At 36.1% G+C, this 18,483-nt stretch overlaps 1 protein-coding gene across 5 annotated transcripts; it reads right to left on the minus strand.

The window, feature by feature from the left end:
* Positions 1–1,256: 1,256 nt before the first annotated feature.
* Positions 1,257–13,710, minus strand: LOC107779662 (uracil-DNA glycosylase, mitochondrial-like). Of its 5 annotated transcripts, XM_016600130.2 has the most exons (9): positions 13,357–13,710; positions 12,333–12,589; positions 11,736–11,894; positions 9,773–9,803; positions 4,654–4,789; positions 3,194–3,277; positions 2,106–2,243; positions 1,756–1,914; positions 1,532–1,648 (listed from the first exon to the last, which is right to left on the minus strand). In XM_016600130.2, exons 1-7 carry the CDS (start codon positions 13,616–13,618, stop codon positions 2,177–2,179), a joined length of 996 nt encoding a protein of 331 aa, XP_016455616.1. In that variant the 5' UTR covers positions 13,619–13,710; the 3' UTR covers positions 1,532–1,648; positions 1,756–1,914; positions 2,106–2,176. The 5 variants fall into 5 exon arrangements, with proteins under 5 accessions (XP_016455617.1, XP_016455614.1, XP_016455616.1 ...); XM_016600131.2 differs by lacking the exons at positions 1,532–1,648; positions 1,756–1,914 and adding an exon at positions 1,257–1,456 and having other exon boundaries at positions 12,333–12,553; XM_016600128.2 differs by lacking the exons at positions 1,532–1,648; positions 1,756–1,914 and adding an exon at positions 1,257–1,456.
* Between the last annotated feature and the right edge of the window lie 4,773 nt (positions 13,711–18,483).

The following is an 18,483-nucleotide window of genomic DNA, read 5'->3' on the forward strand; positions in this document are numbered from 1 at the left end:
TTAGGCTCGGTACTTACGAAATACATGATTTCGGTTGTACTCATACTATACATATGCACTTCTTGTGCAGATCCCAGTATTGGTCCCAGCGGCGTTCAGTGGTGATCCTCAGACTCTTCCTTCGAGAAGATTTGAGGTAGTGTTGCACGGCGTTTGTAGACCCTGAAGTCCCTTTCCTATCTTTATTGTTGTTTACTTTGCATCAGACAGTTTTGTATTTTAGTTCAAACCTTATATGTAGTATTCTAGTTGCTCATGTACTTGCGACACCAATTTCTGGGAATAATCTTAGACGACGAGAGTTTCGGATTTATTACGCATTTCAGGATATTTCAATCTTAATTTCTTATTATTGTGTTTTTAAATTGTTAAGCTGCTTAATTATTATGCTAATATTGGTTTGTTAGCAAGCATATGTTAGGTGTCATCACGGCCCAGTAATTGGGATTTTACGTCGTGACATGTTGGGTGGTGAGTCACCAATCTAGCTAGCTACACCCCAAGACAAAAGCTCACCCAACACCTAAGCGTACGACCCAGTTGCATTTTTACTATGCCCCGAAAGTCACACTAGAAACACCTTTTAAAAAATTTAGTTCAATCATACAACGAGTCTAGCTATTGTTGTTCAAATCTTGACTATATCTAGGGTTCCTGAGTTCTATGTTGTTTGCTATGCAAGAGTTTTACTACCTTAATTGACTATATTTAAGCCTTTGGAGTACTCTAGCACCTTGATGCAAATGTTTAAAGAAATTTCAAAACGCTTACCCAAAAGAGAAAAAAATTAGTAATAAATATTTATCTGCACCTAATGTTTAAATCAATCCAATATGATACATGTCTTTACACATTATTATCACCAAACCTTGGGTAATTATACTCATTCTCAGTGTAATTTATTGCTTAACCAAGGTAAATTAGTAAACATTGTGTGCAAATAAAGTAATACTTTTTTTAAGCGAGAAAATGAAGACGTCAACATATTAACAGCAAAAAAGGTAAAAGGCACTCAAGCATGTTGTACCATATGCCATTGAGCCGGCTGCGTGCTCTTAAAGGCTCTGCTCTATTTGTTTGCACATGCAGATACAATATAAATGTAAACAAAAAACAAAAGGTTCAAAGTGATAAATTGTACATTTAAGCTCTTTCGATTTTACGAATTACAAGGATCAAGGTGTTGAAAAGGAGAATAAGTGGATCCATTACAGTCAAAATCAAATTAATTAATACGATAGAATGAGAAAACACAATTTAGTTAACCTTTTAACAACTATAAGTATATCGTCTTGATAACAAGAAAGCAGTTGTATATATACATGCTGCCGACATAGTATAACAAAATATCAGGAACCAAATTAAAAACCTTGACAGGAGAATGGAAAAATAGGAAGAAGCAGCAAAACCATATCCGAATTTCCATTTACTGCAAGAACGTTCCAAGATAGGCTTCCTGCAGCAATGAATTATGCGTGCTAGTCAGCAATTTTAGTAGCCTAATAAGGCAGCAGATACAATAGAAAGAGACCTTTGAAAACTTTCATCAATGTATGTCCAGAAACCTCAAAAAGATTTCATCACTATATCTAAGAACAAAATTCTGAACATCCACGCTATTTTCCTTGATCTCAGTGTTGAACGTATGCTGAAAATGACTCGTGTAGATCAGTGTAAACCACACAGAGCATAATCAATAAAGCATAATTTGTTCAACTTAAGGATCAACCTTCACAAAAATGGAAGCAACCCTACCTCCAAAACATCTTCAACAGTCATTCCCCATGTTATTAGATACATCATGGAAGTATTGCAAAATCGTTATTCCACTTCACAGGATAATTTTTCAGGAAAAGACACAAGATCATCATTCTCCGAATAGATTGCTGAACAGTTGCCAACCAAAAGCATGCACTAAATGAAAGCCGATTACGAAAGAAGTTAGCTACTTTATCCCCACCCTACACACACACACAAAAACCCAACAAAAAAAACGGCAAAAGGTGGATCGCAAACAAAGTTACCAGACATAGCTACTATATACATGAGGATATCATACAATAATTATTCTTAGCGGTTCTGGTCAAGCAATGACTAATACATACCTAGAAGAATCACTTCTTAGTGGCAAACTCTTGCGGCAGTAGCATTCCGAAAGAGATGTTTGCATAGCAGCTTATAGTTGCCATTCAATGGGAGGTATTCCCATCTTCTCCAAAAGTTGGTTTGTCTGTGAAAAATGCCTGCAGAAGTAATTACCATAGGAGGCATGAAAAACAGTTTTGATATTAGCTTCTAGTCAATTTAAGCACGAAACTTCATAATGTAAGCAGAGAACTAAACATGCCACATCAAGACCATCTCCAGGCTCCAAGGCACATCTGGATATATTTCATATCTGCGAAATGAACAGCTGAAAAGGAAAAAAAAGGGGGGGGGGGGGGGAGATTGTAAAGGACCTTATTCATACTCTAGTTACCACAACGTATCAGTCAACAATTAAAGAAAACTAAGGCACGCTTGGGAACGTTAAAGCATGTCATTACAGAAAAACCGCAGAAATCTCATGTTAGAAGATGGCATCTCCCCAAGTAATGAGTAAATGGCTGGATATTGGCCACTGTGACACCATATGCAACTGCACTCTAGCAAAAGAAATTCATCCAATCACATTACTATTTCTGGGCATCATGTGAGCTGCCTGCCCCATGCAAACAAGAGCAAAAAATATCATATCATTTTACAGAGGAAGATTCTGACGATAAGCTGATCCATAATTTTTTCTTTTTTCTTACACAACAAATAAAGAATAAATCAGAAGGAGCGGAGACAGGAGAAGGAAATCATGGATGACGAAGAAAATAACCTATTTTTTGACTGATCGCCGTGATATAAATTCCCTGTCTTTTTTGTGGGTGGGAGAGAAAAGAAGTTGTGATTTCAGAGGAAACCAGGCTCTTGAAACAAATAAAAAGGCAGATTGGTTGCTCTTATGCATCATTCATGTTGTCGTCCCTCCCCCTTCCATGAGCATATTTTTTATTACATAATGAGGAATGTTTAGAAAGTAAATATTTAATGCAACAGTAACAAGTAAACCGATATAACATGATTACAGCACTCGGATTTACAAAAAGCATGAAATGCTTAGAGATTTCTGTTGGAATGAGTTTCTATTGTCAAGGAAACACACCGACATCCAAAGAAGCCTCTGTTTGCAGACAAACCAGAAGGGTGTGCTGATTTGAGAACATGATGCCTTGTTTCATCAACTAACCTGTAAAAAGGTTTGAAAATGATTAATTAGGAGGGAAAAGGAATGGTTTGTGACTTCCCATTTGAACCTCATCAGCAGAATTTCCAATCAATTTCAAGAAAGTAGAAACGAACAGCCCAATTCCATTCCAGTGCTTCTAAATTTAAATTTGAGCTTTTGATAGAAACTAAAAGACATTTTGAGAAATCTTCATTAAGCATCCAAATCAATTACCTGAATCATAAACTTTAACCTTTTCAGAATAAAAATGGAAAATCAATACCTAACATCTAAAGTTGTACCAGGTATAACTCAATGGGGTGTCACCTCAACTAGCTGCAGGTAATCTGCAGCATGTTATTTCTAAGACAAGGAAAGGAAAAATCAGAAAGGATTATAGGGAGTGAAATAGGTCTACTAATCCGGTGTTGATGGTGTAACCGTTTCTCTTAAAAAAGAAAAAACATAACATAACAAAATTGTTCCAACTCAAGAAGAATATGAACTACAACAACAAGCTCAGTGTAACCCACAAGTGGGGTTTGGGGGATAAGAATGACCAGCTATTTTTTCTGAAATTTCGAGCAGGTTAGAAGAAACTATACAAGTGCAATATGTTTTTCTCTTCAAAAAGTATGACCTGAACAAAAAGAGCACCAGTTCGGATGATATTCTGGTGCACCTTCTCTATAGAGTTCCTCATGCACCCTTCAATAAGAGCACTGATTTGGATGATGGCATTCTACATTTAATCTAAAACTGCGAATTTGAGTAAGACTGGTGAGAAGAAGAATATTCAGTGAAATATTCAAGATGCCATCACTTTAGGGATATATAACACGTTTGACCCAAGGTGCAACCACTCTGATGATACTGAAGAATTAACGGAAAACTTATAAACAAAATCCTTGGCAGGGGGTAATTTTAAGATTTGGAGATCTAAGCTTGAGTGAAGAATTTCAGTCATAAAACTTCTGAAAGCAAATGATAAATACATGCTCTACTTCTACTTCTCTTCAAGGTCCACCAGTTAAGAATCAATGCACATAATATTTAGTTAAACTAGATGCTAATGGTTAAATCAAATGGCTCTCCTCAAGTACCAGCAAGAAGCTGAAGATGGAAGCAAAGCAAAGAGATTTATTCACAGGAAATTCTAAAATTTAACCTGAAGTCTACTATTAGACATTCAAAAATGTTTACAGATCATTTCCCTATCCTTGTACTGAACACACTGAACATCTAAAGTTGCAGATATAGTTCCATCAAAGGCAAAGACTACAAGTGATGCCCATAATACAACTAAGTCATCTTGAGACTAACTATTATAAAGTAGGGATTATCGATCAGATTTTTAACATACATAATAGAGTATTAGCAGGCTTGTGATGAACTACCTGACTTTTGCTTGGGCATAGTTTCCCCACAGAATGAAAACAACTCCTTCTTTCTTTTGAGAAATTGTTTTGATGACAGCATCTGTAAATTGCTCCCAGCCTTTATTTGCATGAGAATTTGCCTGGTGATGCCTAACTGAAAGTATATCAGGAAAAAGAAAAGGCTCAAAATGCTAGTGATTAGTAGAAGACAAGAAGCAGTATCACTACTTCTCTTCCACTTAAAAAGAAAAGCAAATAACGTGATAAAGCATAAATCCAGCAACTTCTTGCTGGTTTTAGAATATATAAAATGCTACTCTTTACCAACAAACAACAACAACAAAATACCTAGTGCAATCTCACATAGTGGGGTCTGGGGAGAATAGTGTGTAAGGCGGACCTTACCCCTACTCGTTGAGATAGAGAGGTTGTTTCCATAGACCCTCGGCTCGGTGAAACATAAGCACAACAGTAATGAAAAAAAACAGCCAGAAACAACAATGAGGAGCCATGGAAAAGAAGCATTAATAACTATACCGATCAAAAGAAATAATAATTATGATAAAGCATTCAAGAGCAAATGAGAAGGAGAATGAAGGGAGAAAAAAGGGAGTTCTCCTTTCCGAAATACGTGTCAGAAATCTTAATTTTTAAAAATATCAAAATGTAGCTGACAGCATTAACTTGTGAATTAAGGTAGATATAACAACCACATTAGATTGGAAAACAAAGGAGACAAATATTATCTATGTAAAATGTTGAAAATTTGGATTGGAATCAAACTATGATGCAAGATTTTCCTTCTTTTTTTTTTGTGGAACAGCAAACTCTGGTGTAAGTGATCTGTCCATATAATGTCCAGCATCTGTATAAATGTACAAATAGAAACCTATCTCATTACTAGTGATTTTGAAGCGCAAAAAAGTGACAAGGCCTTGCTTCGCTTAAAGCGTGAAGTGAAGCCCTCGCTTCATTTAAGTGAAGCACAATTTTTTTTAAAAGACCAAAATAAACCTCGCAAAGAGACAATATAAATAAGCAAATGTTCAATTCAAAAACTACAAAGTAGATTGGGCAAAATCCTCCATAGGACAAGCAAAATCAAAACTAAAGGACAAATGGATCAACATAAAATTCTACAAGATTGTCAAAATCTCTAATTCCATCATCATCATTGTATTGCTCATCATCTTCACCAACTATGGGATAGACTTGTAGCTACTTCATTTTCCCTCCTACGTAAGCTTGAAGTACTCTCCCTTAAACCATAATGTTCTCCTCACCTCCACTTGCCTCCGCAACATCACCCCAAGTGAAATTAGAATCTCCATCAAATACTTCTTTATGATTTTTTGAGACTCCAATTAGTCATTCATTAACCTCATCAATATTGTCCAAACAAATTGGATCAATTACATTGCGAGCATCGTACAAATGCCTCAATTTTCTATTGTGTTTAATGAACACTAGATCATTGAGACACTTTAGGGTTAGTCTACTACTAGTTAACTTAATTATCTTATGTTGTTCATTTTCATTAGCGACCAACTACAATTATAGAATCCCTTTCACACTTATACATCTAGTAAATCCTTCTCACATCATAAAAGATGTTCCGGCTTTAACACATACCCAACTGCATGCAAAGGTCGATGAAGTTGATCAGACCACCTTTTATCGATGGTCTCAAAGACTTTTTTATATTTTTTCTCGTCATTAAATGATGCTAGAATAGCCTCCTTAGCCTATAGATAGCTTCATAAAGGTAGACAATTCGTGGTTTTTGCTCCCCATCCACCAAACGAAGTACTTTAATCAAAGGACCATCGACTTTCAAAGCATGAACAACATTATTCCAAAAGTTAGGAAAAACAATAATGTTTGCAGTTTCTTTCCATATTTACTAGTGGTGTATTCTTATGAAGTGAACAACCTTATCAAATTGTTCTTTTGCAAGGGCATCATATGCAAGGTCAAAAAAGCAGTAGCAAATCTTGTCTTGGCAGGTATCACGAAACTTCTTTGTTGTGTGAATCTCCTCATCATATTTAATAATAAAAGTTTACTAACTTAAGAATGCATTGTAACTGCCTAAGCAAAAATTGTAGTGAAGGGTCTTTCTTTGAAAATGTCTCAAATTTATACCATGCGCTGCACATGGAGTCCAAGGTGCGGATACACTCCCTACAACTCATCACTCGCTTTAATATTTTCACTAACAGTGTCCATAACAACTTGAACAACCTTATCTGCTCTAATTTTTTCTATAATGTTCTCAAACAAGGAGAACATTTTGATGGAATCAGTAGATGAATCACTAGTATGAACGGATTCAAGAAACAAGCTTCCTTCAGAGAATTCATCAACACATTGATGATCATTTTTCCATTTCTTGTTGTCCATTTATACATCATAATGGAACATCCATACTTGTTCCATTCTCCTTTATGATCCTCCACAATGTTTTTGTCTCTTCCACCTCTTTAATTAGATAAGGACCTCTAATTTCATCAATTTATTCTCCAAAAGTAAGTTTGTTTCTTGAATCCATTGATGCTAGCGACTCTTCTACTAATTCCATCAAAATATTCTCCTTGTTTAGGAATATTATAGAGAACATTGAACCAACTAAGGTTGTTCAAGTTGTTATGAATGATGCTAGTGAAAATATTAAAGCGGGTAATAGTTGAAAAGGGTGTACCCGCACCTTTAGTGGACTCCGTATGCAACGCATTGTATAGTTTGATATCCCGTGATATTTTCAAGGAAAGACCCTCCATTACAATTTTTGTTCAGGTTGTTAGGGTGCATTCTTATATTAGTCAAAGGCTTTTATTGAATATAATGAGGAGATTCACGCAACAAAGAAGTTTGATACCTACCAAGATAAGTTTTGCTATAGCTTTCTTAATCTTCCGTAGAATGCACTTGCAAAAGAACATTATGAGAAGGTCGTTCGCTTCATCAAAATACACAACTAGTGCATTTGGAAAGAAAGCTGGAAACATTATTGTTTCTCCTACCTTTTGGAATAATATTATTCATGCTTAAAAATTGGTGGTCCTTTGTTTAAAGTACTATGATTGGTGGATAGGAGCAAAAATCATCAATGAGCTACCTTTATGAAGTTATGGACAGGGCTAAGGAGGTTATTCAAGCGTCATTTAGTGATGAAAAGAAATATAAAAGTCTTTAAGATCATTGATATAAGGTGTCGGGGCAACTTTATCGACCTATGCATGCAGCTGGGTATGTTTAGAACCCGAGACTCTTTTATGACAACTGTGAGAAGGATTTACTAAATGCAGAAGTGTGAAAGTGATTCTACGACTTTGTTGGTAAGTTGGTCTTGATGAATATGAGCAACATAAGATAACGGAGCAGATTAGTACTTACAAGAATGTTAAGGGACTTTTTGGATATCTAATGGTTGTTAGACAAAGAAAGAAGAGGTCACCAAGTGAGTGAGTGCTTCTATGTTTCTTTATAGCTTTAAATTTTAAGTTATTTCTTTATATTAACTTTTGAATATTTGTTCTACTTCGACAGTTGAACTATGAAAGCAATATGGTTCTCCCACTCCAGAGTTAAAAAAGTTTGTTGTCAAAGTTTTAGGTCTAACTTGTAGCTCATCTGGATGTGAAAGGAATTAGAGCATGTTTGAATATGTACGAAGAACGATTGAGTATATTGAATAACTAAATTGTATCTCAATTGTCCTAACTCTTACTAATTATTTGTCATAACTTATTCGTAGATTCATACTACGAAGAGAACTAGACTAACCCTAAAGAATCTCATGATCTAGTGTTCACTAAATACAATAGAATATTGAGGCGTTTGTTACAACGCTTGCAAAAAATAAATCCAATGTGTTTGGATAATACTAATAAGACTAATGAAGAGCTAACAGGAGTCTCTGAAAATCATGAAGAAGTATTTGACGGAGATTCTAACTTCACTTGGGGTGATGTTGCAGAGGCAAGCGAAGGAGAACATTTATGGTTTAAGGGTAGTACTTCAAGCTTAAATAGGAGGGGAAAAGATGTAGCTACAAGTCTATCCCTAATTGATGAAAATGAAGATGAAAACGAAGAAGATGATGAGCAATATAATGATGATATGGACTTAGAGATTTTGACAATCTTGTAAAAAAAATAAGATGATGATCCATTTTATACTTTAGTTTTGATTTTGTTTGTCCTTTGTAGGATTTTGTGTTGTCTATTATTTAGTCTTTTAATTAAACATTTGCTTATATATATCGTCCATGTGCAAGGTTTATTTTGTTCTTTTTTCTTTAAAATTGCGGAGCGCTTCATTCACACTTCACGCTTTAAGCGAAGCAAGGCCCCGTTGCTTTTTGTTCTCTTGCTTGTGGCATGTCCTGGCGTTAAATATTGATAGTTGGTTGTTGAAGGCGTACGACAGGCTTGTTTGTGGCATGCACATGGGCGGCCACTAATAGGTGGGCCGATGGCACAAGAGTGCTTGTAAGTTAGTGCAGCTAAGACCAAGGCGCCCCATAGTACAAGGAATTGAAGGACTTCCAACAGTATTATGGAGCACCGCCAACGCATCATGGGACAAGACAGAAAGCAATTCATGACAATATAATGCAAATTCTTTATCATAGGCTTCACGTCTGTAAATCTTTATGTTTCAGTCATGTGCATGCAATCTAAAAAGAAGGAAATAAAATTGAGCATAAATAAAGCCTGAAATATGACAGATAGTCTAACAATACGATTACAAAATACAGCGAATTTGATACGGTAGGCACAGATGTTTCAAGTTTCAACCTAGTACAAACATCTAAATTTATGCTGAAAGTAGTTCTGAATCACTCTTCTACCTACTTGACGATGACTTTCTTATTTTTTCCCCAAATCAAATTCTCAGATCTTATAATCACCCCTAACTGATTTATTTAGAGAGGAAGAGACAGAGAGAAATACAGAGATATTACTTCAGTTAATCTTTTTTTTACTTCATTTGAAATTAATCTTCTCAAGTACATTTGTGGCAATAGGCAATAGTTATAAAATATAGTCTCAAAAAGCAATGAGAAGAAAAAAATCCAAAAGGAATGCGTGCGGACCAATATATAAAACCATTGAAGAGGTGGAAGTTTTACCTGTAAGAACAGCATTAAGAAGCAGAACACCCTATAAAGCAAAATGGTGTATGTCAGAGAATTACTTAAAGGAAGAAAAAAATGGAAGGCTATGACATCAGTTTTTTATTTTTTGGGCCATAAAAGGCTATGAAAGTGGTTTATAAATTTATTGCTGCTGAGAAGAATAAACAGGCAGGAAGCATCAGTTTAATTTTACAGAAATTTAATAATGAATCATGAACAACTCAAATTTCCTGCTTAAATTAAGTACTAATCTAGGCTAAGTATGCTCTAAATAGAAATCTTGGTACCTTAACAAGAAGCAAGCATGCTTTCAAGTATGCAAGTAAGCCGGAACATCTCTTCCTAATACCAGAGCTACGCGGGAGTGGTGTAAGTTGAGGATTTCTACGATATACGGCTTTGTGTGACAGTTTAGCACTGAATATGCCACCAGTCTTTGTAAACCCAGGGTGTACCATGTACTGTATTGTCTTGGTTTACCAAAACTCACAAGTTTCAAATTTTAAACTACTTATTGTCATTTCTATCAAATAAGCTTACATAAATATCAACTTAGAGATAAGAACCACCACTATAGCACTATCATGTAAAGAAACGATAGTATCACCATGTACTCGATAGTTGGCCCCAACTCTTAAAAAACGATGAGGTCTTGATACAGAACAAATTGAGGATCTTTGATAAGTTTATCTTGAAAGTTAAAGTTGAAACCATTTGCAGACTGTTACACAGTTAATAACCAGGAATTGTAACGATCTCATTTATCAGTGGCAATATTAGGTTCAGTAAACAAAACAGAGTAAATATCATGCTGTCACTTTTTTGCTTAAATATCAACGATAAATTTCCATGAGTTAAAGTGAAAGAGATCAGAAGTGGATAGTGGTAGAATTATGACCATGGTTCATAAATTATCACCTGCCTCTCTACCTCTACACACTACCCTCCCGAGACCCCACTCTGAGATTACACTGTGTATGTTGTTGTTGCTTCAAATATCACACCATGTATAAAATATGTCAAAGGACTAATAGTGAAAACTGTCAAGGTAACAACCAGTGTTTTAAAAGGCGTGGGCGTAAGGCGAGGCGTTCTACATATGCCTCAGTGAGGCGTAAGCCCCGAGGCACGAGGCGTAAGCCCCATGAACATTTAATTTTTAATATTTCATAAAATAATATAATGACAATAAATGTTTTTAAATAGGTAAAATTGCATAAAAATTGAAGAAAGCAATAAATAAGTGAAAAATATATATAGAGGTGCACCATCCCCACAAAAAACTAGTCAAAATAATCCATTATATTCTACTTACAAGCACAAGTAATTTGAGTTGACAAGAATAAAGTTTTCTACATGGAGGAACAAAAAGGATGACTAATATGCAATTTGGACTTTGAACTTGTTGCTATGGAGGAGAACGGAGTTTTCTTTGTATTTGCAAAAAAAATGACCGTTTGTTGCTTTTGGGAGATAGTAGCAGACTAGCGGACAAGATAAAGAGTTGGGAAAACCATAAATTAGGGCTTCTGGCAACTTAAAAAAGGTCTTGACTTTTAAACTTAATGTTTCAGTTCCTTTTTAAAACTTTTGAGTAATTACAAGCTGACTTTTGAGAATTTGGGTATTATATTAAGAATTTATTCAGCAAATTTTATTTTAATTTGAAAAAGTCTCTTGGGCTTATGCCTCAATGCAAAAACGCACCTCAACGCGAGGGCGTACGCCCCGAATTGCAAAGCGTACGCCTCTTGAGACTTTCGCCCCCCACAATCACCTCGGGGTATTTTTGGTTTGCCTCGCCCCGGGGCTCGCCCAGAAAACGCCTTTTAACATACTGGTAACAACTCGTTGCTTTTGACCGAACAAACTGATAAGTAAAGCACAGTAGAAAAAACCAAATTAATATGATACTCATAAAGTAGATGAAAAGTTCCAGCAAGAAGTTCAGAAGCACCTGTAAAGCCCATTGTTCCAAATTTCCATGGAGTGGTATTGAACAACCCAAATCTTGCTTAAGTTCTTTATATATGTTCACCAGACTTGAAGGGACTTTCACACCTCTAGGCACCGAGAAAGAGAGGCCCATTGCCTGACCTGGCCCATGATACGGATCCTGAAATCACATTGAAAAAGGATCATGCTGCTGTAAGTTAGAAAAATGATTCTAGAAGGCTAAAATATCTCCAAATATCAGTGTAGCTTCATTACCGAATTCTTGAAGATGAAAAAACAAATCGCTAATGGAGATTTGCTAAGAGAACCAAAGCAACTTTTGTATTTTATTTTTAGTTAAGAGAACTTTGGTGTTTTAAATGATCAAATGCATTAAATGGAGGAACTTAATAACATCTTGATATTTCAGATGGTTGCATTTCAAAAACTAAAAACAAATTATCACATGTGCATTGTGCTGTGTAATAGTTTACTGTCTCTTTTTGGGTAAGGTTGTAAAGTTTGCATTCAATTCAAACCAATGTCTATACAGGTTGTCATTCCTTGAGATCATACTATTAGTAACATGTGAATGCTACCTTCAAACTAGAACCTCTACCTGTCCAATGATGACAGCCTTTACCCTGTCGAATGAAGTAGTATTAAGAGCATTAAAAATCAGATGCTGTGGGGGGTAAATTGGGACACCACCACTAATTTCCTTTTCAACAAATCTGCACAAGTGTTTTGCATAGGGCTTCTGAAATTCCCCTGGCAGTGCTTCCAACCATGTCTCCTCAACCAACAGTTCCTCTAACTTCACATATCCTACGCCATCACCTAACAGTTGGTACACAAGAGATGCCTTTTCAGTGCCTAGCAAGGAATAAGCAGTTTAACCAAAGGATATGAAACAGAAAATAGAGCGACATCTTAAAACAAAGAGTGAATATAACAAATTGGTCTGCAAGTAGCTATCTTACTATTGATACTGAAGGCCTACTTTGCTCTTTCACAAGAAAAATCAAATATCAAGTATAAGAAGAAAATGTTCAATTTGTACATTGATCTCACAAGTAGTTAATAAATACTGCAGAAAAAATATGTTTTCTTTTGTCAAGCTACAGCACAAGAGCCTAAACTATCTTGTGGCTTGGTTTGCTGTCGTAATTTTGAAATTCATCCAATTCAATGATGTGTTTTTCTTTCTGCTAACAACATGAACATCTAAACATTAAAGAAAAAAGAACATGTACCACAAATATATGTCCAAACATCAAAAACTTTTAAATCAGCTACTCTTTCGCACTCAGTTTGCTTGCCCACTTCAATATTTATAACCAGAATAGGCAGCGTGAAAATATAATCTATTCAATATTTCTTGAGAAAGAAGTCAGATTCTTATTTGAAAATTGCTTTTCTAGAGGAGTAAAATAGTGGATGAAGTTAAAATGTGGTCGTTCAAACCTTTCGTGGCATTGAAAATGCATCACAATCTACCAAGTAACTGAAAAAACAACACAAAATAGAAAGTGGAACAAGCTTTTTCAAGTGAAAATAAGGACCAAGTTAGTAAATACACAATCTTAATGGAACCAAATATAATTTTTCAAGAAAAGTGAAAGGAGCAATATTTAACAGACCATTTGCGTTTAACTTGGAGATTTTATCAGAGCATAGTTTGAGGTTCATTTTGGCCTTTGCAAGCGATTTATTGAACTCCATTCTCGACTTTTGCTCGGACGTGAGCATTGTATTTTTGGGGTCTTTGTTGCCGCCGTCTTCACCCGACAATGAAGATGAGAAGGAGTTGTCAGCGGAAGATGGCGAGGAGACCCGTTTTAGCCGCTTTGCTGCAGGTTGCTTGAATAGATCCATTAGGGTTTTGGAAGAGGAAGACGCCATTTTTGTTTGGGTTTCTCTTCAGAAGGAAGTAGTGGTGAGAAGAGGAAATGGCGCCTAAAATCACCCTAAGGAGACTATTCTCTGGATTGGAAAAAAAATACTCTAGTCTACGTAGGGTCAATGAATATTTAAAAACTTACTAAACGACACCAAATGGATTTTTAGGTTTTTTAAAATAAAATCGTAGGTTTCTAGGACCATACCGATAAATAGAATAATTTTTTTATTTTATTAAAGTACACCCAAAAAATATTGAACCATACCGAATAAATTTACATATGTAAAGTATATTTATATATTAAGTTTAAAAATAATAAAGCATTAAATTTTTCCTTCGGCCTTAGAATTATAAAAAAGGGTTACAAGCCAACAAGTAATTAAAATCAAAATTCTAATTCTCAAACCTATTATGCTACTCCTGCCGAAACAAAATTATTTCCTGCATATTCACTAGCAAGACACAAAGTATTCTAGCGATTATGAGTAGCAAACTACAATATATTGAATATATTTCCTTTCGTGCTATTTAGATTTATCTTTTTTAATATTTAATCTTCTATAGATTTTATTCTTGAGTCTCAGCTTGGTTAATATCATTCTACTCGTGTGATTTTTTTTTTTTTTGTCTTTGTTTAGTTTCTTTTATGTTATCGTAGAATAGCTGATGGATCTATACTCTAGACATCTTTCATGTTTTCTTAATTCATCATCATTTAAACGCTAAAATTATTTAGAGAGTTTTGCTAAGTCCTATAAAAGTATGTATATTGTTGCATTCTTCTTTTACTAGTGAATTTTACATGACATTTAAAGAAATACCGGAAAAAAACCAATATGATTGGGACGATATTATAAATAATAAAATAATCAAAAAATTGATATGGTACAAATTTTATAAAATAGTCGGTTGAACCAAACTATTAACACCCTTTAACTCTAGCGGGAATAGAACCCGAGGACAACTCATTTCCCATTTAGAATTTTTTACCTATAGCTAAATATTATCATTATTAGTAAGGTTTTCATTTAATTACCTAACAAACACATATTTATCAATTATAGACAAAATAATAAATTAGATTCCGATCTTCCTTCGTGATCTCTCTCTTTCTTCCACTCACGTTACACTTCATATGCCTGGACTCGCTAACCTTAAGAATCATCTAATTTTAAAGTACGGACCGAAATTTCAAGTAAAAATATCTGTCATAATAGGTTTACTTCCAAAAGATAACAATACTAATTGTCCAAGATGCTGAACTGGATGCGCTCCAGAAGTTGGGGTGTTGTCGGCAAAAGTTCAAGAGGATGAAATCGGCAGGGAATAGTTAACAACTTACCATTGCTATTAAATAGAGAGATCTATACACCTTAGACTGTACGTAAACTTCGTTAATAAATTCGTTGACAGTCATTAAAAAGCTTTCAAGCTTTGAATTCAAAATTTTAATTTTACAAAATTATTATTTCTTTAGATTGGAGATTGTTGCAAATGATTAGTAATATCCTTTGGAGTTTATATATCAATATTGAGGGAGTTTGACGAAGATTCGAGTTAGTTCTATTTGAAATTTCAGACTAAAACTCGAAGAGGAAGATATAAAAATTATATATATCGGACGTACGAACTACATATAAAATACATAAAAGTAACATAATTGTAAGTAAGTTACATGTGAGTTGTATGTGCTTGACCGGATTTGTATAACAAAAAGTTATATACAAGTTGTGAGTAGTATGTTTTAGTAGAATTCTGTACTAACATAATTGTATGTGAGTTGTATGTGCTTGACCGGATATGTATAATATATATATATTGTAAGAAAACTCTAGTTACTTTTGTAAATAAGAAAACCTAGCTAAAGCGTGTAAATATTGTCCTAATTTTGTATGTATATGAAAATATTCCTTGCATATACTTGGGTAAAAGTATATTATATTATATTAAAACTAAAAGTTTATAAAGTGTTTTTAAATATATTATTAATTAAAATAAACTATTAAATAAATAAGGCCTCCCATATAAGGTCTCGTACAGAGCCATATGGATGCTCGACTGATAGCTGTTGTTGTAGGCAAACTCCGCTAAAGGTAAAAGTTGGTCCATCTAATCCCCGAAATCCATATAGCATGCTCGGAACATGTCCTCCAAAATCTGAATAATTCGCTCGGACTGTCCGTCCGTTTGAGGATGAAATTCGATACTCAACTCGACCCGCATGCCTGACTTCCACTGCACGGTTCTCCAAAAATATGAATTGAACTACGTGCCTCGATAATAAATGAAGGAAATAAGCACACTGTGCAGGCAGATAATCTTTCGGATGTAAATCTGAGCCAACCTCTCTAAAGATAGGATGTCATCACAAGAATGAAGTGTGCTGACTTAGTCAACCGGTCCACATTAACCCAAAAAGCGTCATATTTCCTCGAGGTCCGTGGTAAGACCACCACAAAGTCTATGGTGATCTTCTCTCACTTCCACTCCGATATCTCCAATTTCTGAGTCAACCCACCTGATTTTTTATGCTCATACTTCACATGTTGACAATTTAAACACTAAGAGACATGCCCAACAATGTCTTTATTCATCTTCCGCCACCAATACATCTTCGTGACACGTGGGTGAATGGAATACCGTAATATGTGAGCCTCCCTAAAGATACAACTCTCTCAACCCATCAACATTCGGAGCACAAATATGGCCCTGAAGCTGCATAACACCATCTTCTCAAATCTTAACCCCCTTGGCACCACCCTGTTATACCTTGTCTTTCAACACAAACAAGCCTTGATACACTCTAATAACGATGATTGTGCGAAACACAAGCAAGAACCTTACCAGGCTCTGAAACATCCAACCTCACGAACCGATTGGCCAAAACCTGAACATCCATGGCTAATGGCCTCTCCACTGTCGGTAAATATGCCAAACAGCCCATGTTCTATGCCTTCCTAAGCAAGGGATATGCCACCACATTCGCCTTCCCTGGATAATATAACATGGTGATATCATAGTCCTTCAGTAACTCTAACCTCTCCATTGCCACAAATTAAGGTCGTTCTCTGTGACGACCCGGCCAGTCGTCTCATGAGTTACCGCTCCGTTTCCCCCATTTCTACTTCTATATGCTTTGTTTATCCGTGTTATGTGGTCTCGGGTTGGTCGGATCGAATCCGAAATGATTTTGGTAAGGTTTGAGACACTTAGTCCCTTTTGAGGAAGTTTGAGTTGGAAAATCAACCGGATGTTGACTTATGTGTTAGAGGCCTCGGATATGAGTTCCGATGGTTCGGTTATCTTCGGGGGGATTTGGGACTTAGGAGTGTAATCAGAATGAGTTTCTGAGGTTCTGAGTAGATTTAGGCTTGAATTGGCGAAGTTGATATTTTGACGATTTCCGGTTGGTAGGCGAGATTTTGATATAGGGGTCAGAATGGAATTCCGAGAGTTGCAGTAGTTTCGCTTCAAGAGAAAGTAAGAAAACTATTGCACACGCCCCCCATTCGCCCTTTACTAATATAATAGAAGGTAAGGCAAAAGCAAGAGTGAAATTACGAGCTAAAAGCAGGCGTGTCTCTCTTATAAGAGAATATGATACCATCCCCCACTTTTGGCGCACTTGTTTGATGAGCTAAGCCTAAGCGCCATATAAGTCAAAAGCTAGCCTGAGACCTAAAAAAGCAAGGTCGAAATCCATCCCTCTTTTTCCTGTATTTGACTAGTAGGGCTAATGAACGACCCTTTGATCTATTAAGTGGAAAGTTCAGCCAGGTCTGATTAGAAGTTAAAAAATGAGTGGAGCGAGGGACTTTAGAGGGGAAAAAGGGGGGCGAGCTTTAATTGAAGTAGGGGTGGAGCTCCTCTCCTTACAGTCAAGTGGCTTTCACTCCTCATAGAGAGTTAGAAAGCTGGTGTCATTTGGGATGTGTGTGAAAAATTTCAGGTCATTCGGAAGTGGTTTGGTTGGGTTTTTGATCAAAAGCAGAATTCGGAAGATTTTGAAAACTTAGGCTTGAATACGATGTGTTTTGATTGATTTGATGTTGTTTGAGGTGTTTGGAAGATTGGTACAAGTTTGAATAAGGTTTTGGGATATGTTGGTGCCTTTGGTTGAGGTCCCGGGGGCCTCGGGGTGATTTCGGATGGTTGACGGGGAGTTTGAAACTTTGTTGCAGCTGCTGAATTTGCTGCTTCTGGTATTTCCGCACATGTGAATTAGGGACTGCAGGTGCGATGTCGCAGGTGCAATAAGGGAGGTCGCAGAAGCGGAAATGGCTGGGAAGGCAGGGACCGCAGATGCGGTTGATGGACCGCACCTACGAAGGCGCAGGTGCGGAATGTTGATCGCATGAGCGGTTTTGGCCGTTAAGTGAGGAACCGCAGAAGCGGTTAGTTGGCCGCATATGTGGTACCGCAAAAGCGGTGAATAGGGCCGCAAATGCGAAAATTCCTGGGCATAAGGTATAAATTGTGCCCTTCGCGATTTTTAGCTATTTTCACCATTTCTATCTCGGCTTTGGAGCTTTTTTGACGATTTGAAAGAGGGATTTCAAGGGAACTTCATTGAGGTAAGGAATTTGGACCTAAAACTCGTTCCTATGCTATTATTTTACGGATTAGAGCGATGATTAATGGAATTTAAGGGCTAAAATTGGGAAAACTAGGGCTTGGAAACTTAGACCATTGCTTGAGGATTTGAATGACCATTTGAGGTCGGATTTCAAAACTTTTGATATGTATGAACTCGTGGGGAAATGAGGAATCTATTGATGTAAAAATTATCGAATTTCAAGGTGTGGGTGTCGCGTCCCCTTTTTCCCTCTTTGCATCGGAAAATCGGGTTTATGACATTTTGGGTGTG

This window comes from Nicotiana tabacum, chromosome 16, assembly GCF_000715075.1.
Source record: "Nicotiana tabacum cultivar K326 chromosome 16, ASM71507v2, whole genome shotgun sequence".
Lineage (NCBI taxonomy): Eukaryota > Viridiplantae > Streptophyta > Magnoliopsida > Solanales > Solanaceae > Nicotiana > Nicotiana tabacum.

Coding starts and splice junctions, on each gene's coding strand:
- LOC107779662 (XM_016600128.2), bottom strand. CDS start 13,618: ATGGCGTCTTCCTCTTCCAAAACCCTAATGGATCTATTCAAGCAACCT. Junction 12,590..13,356: donor CTCCAAGTTAAACGCAAATG/GTCTGTTAAATA, acceptor ATTCCTTGCTAG/GCACTGAAAAGGCATCTCTT. Junction 9,804..11,735: donor TGGAACAATGGGCTTTACAG/GTGCTTCTGAAC, acceptor TTTGCTTTATAG/GGTGTTCTGCTTCTTAATGC.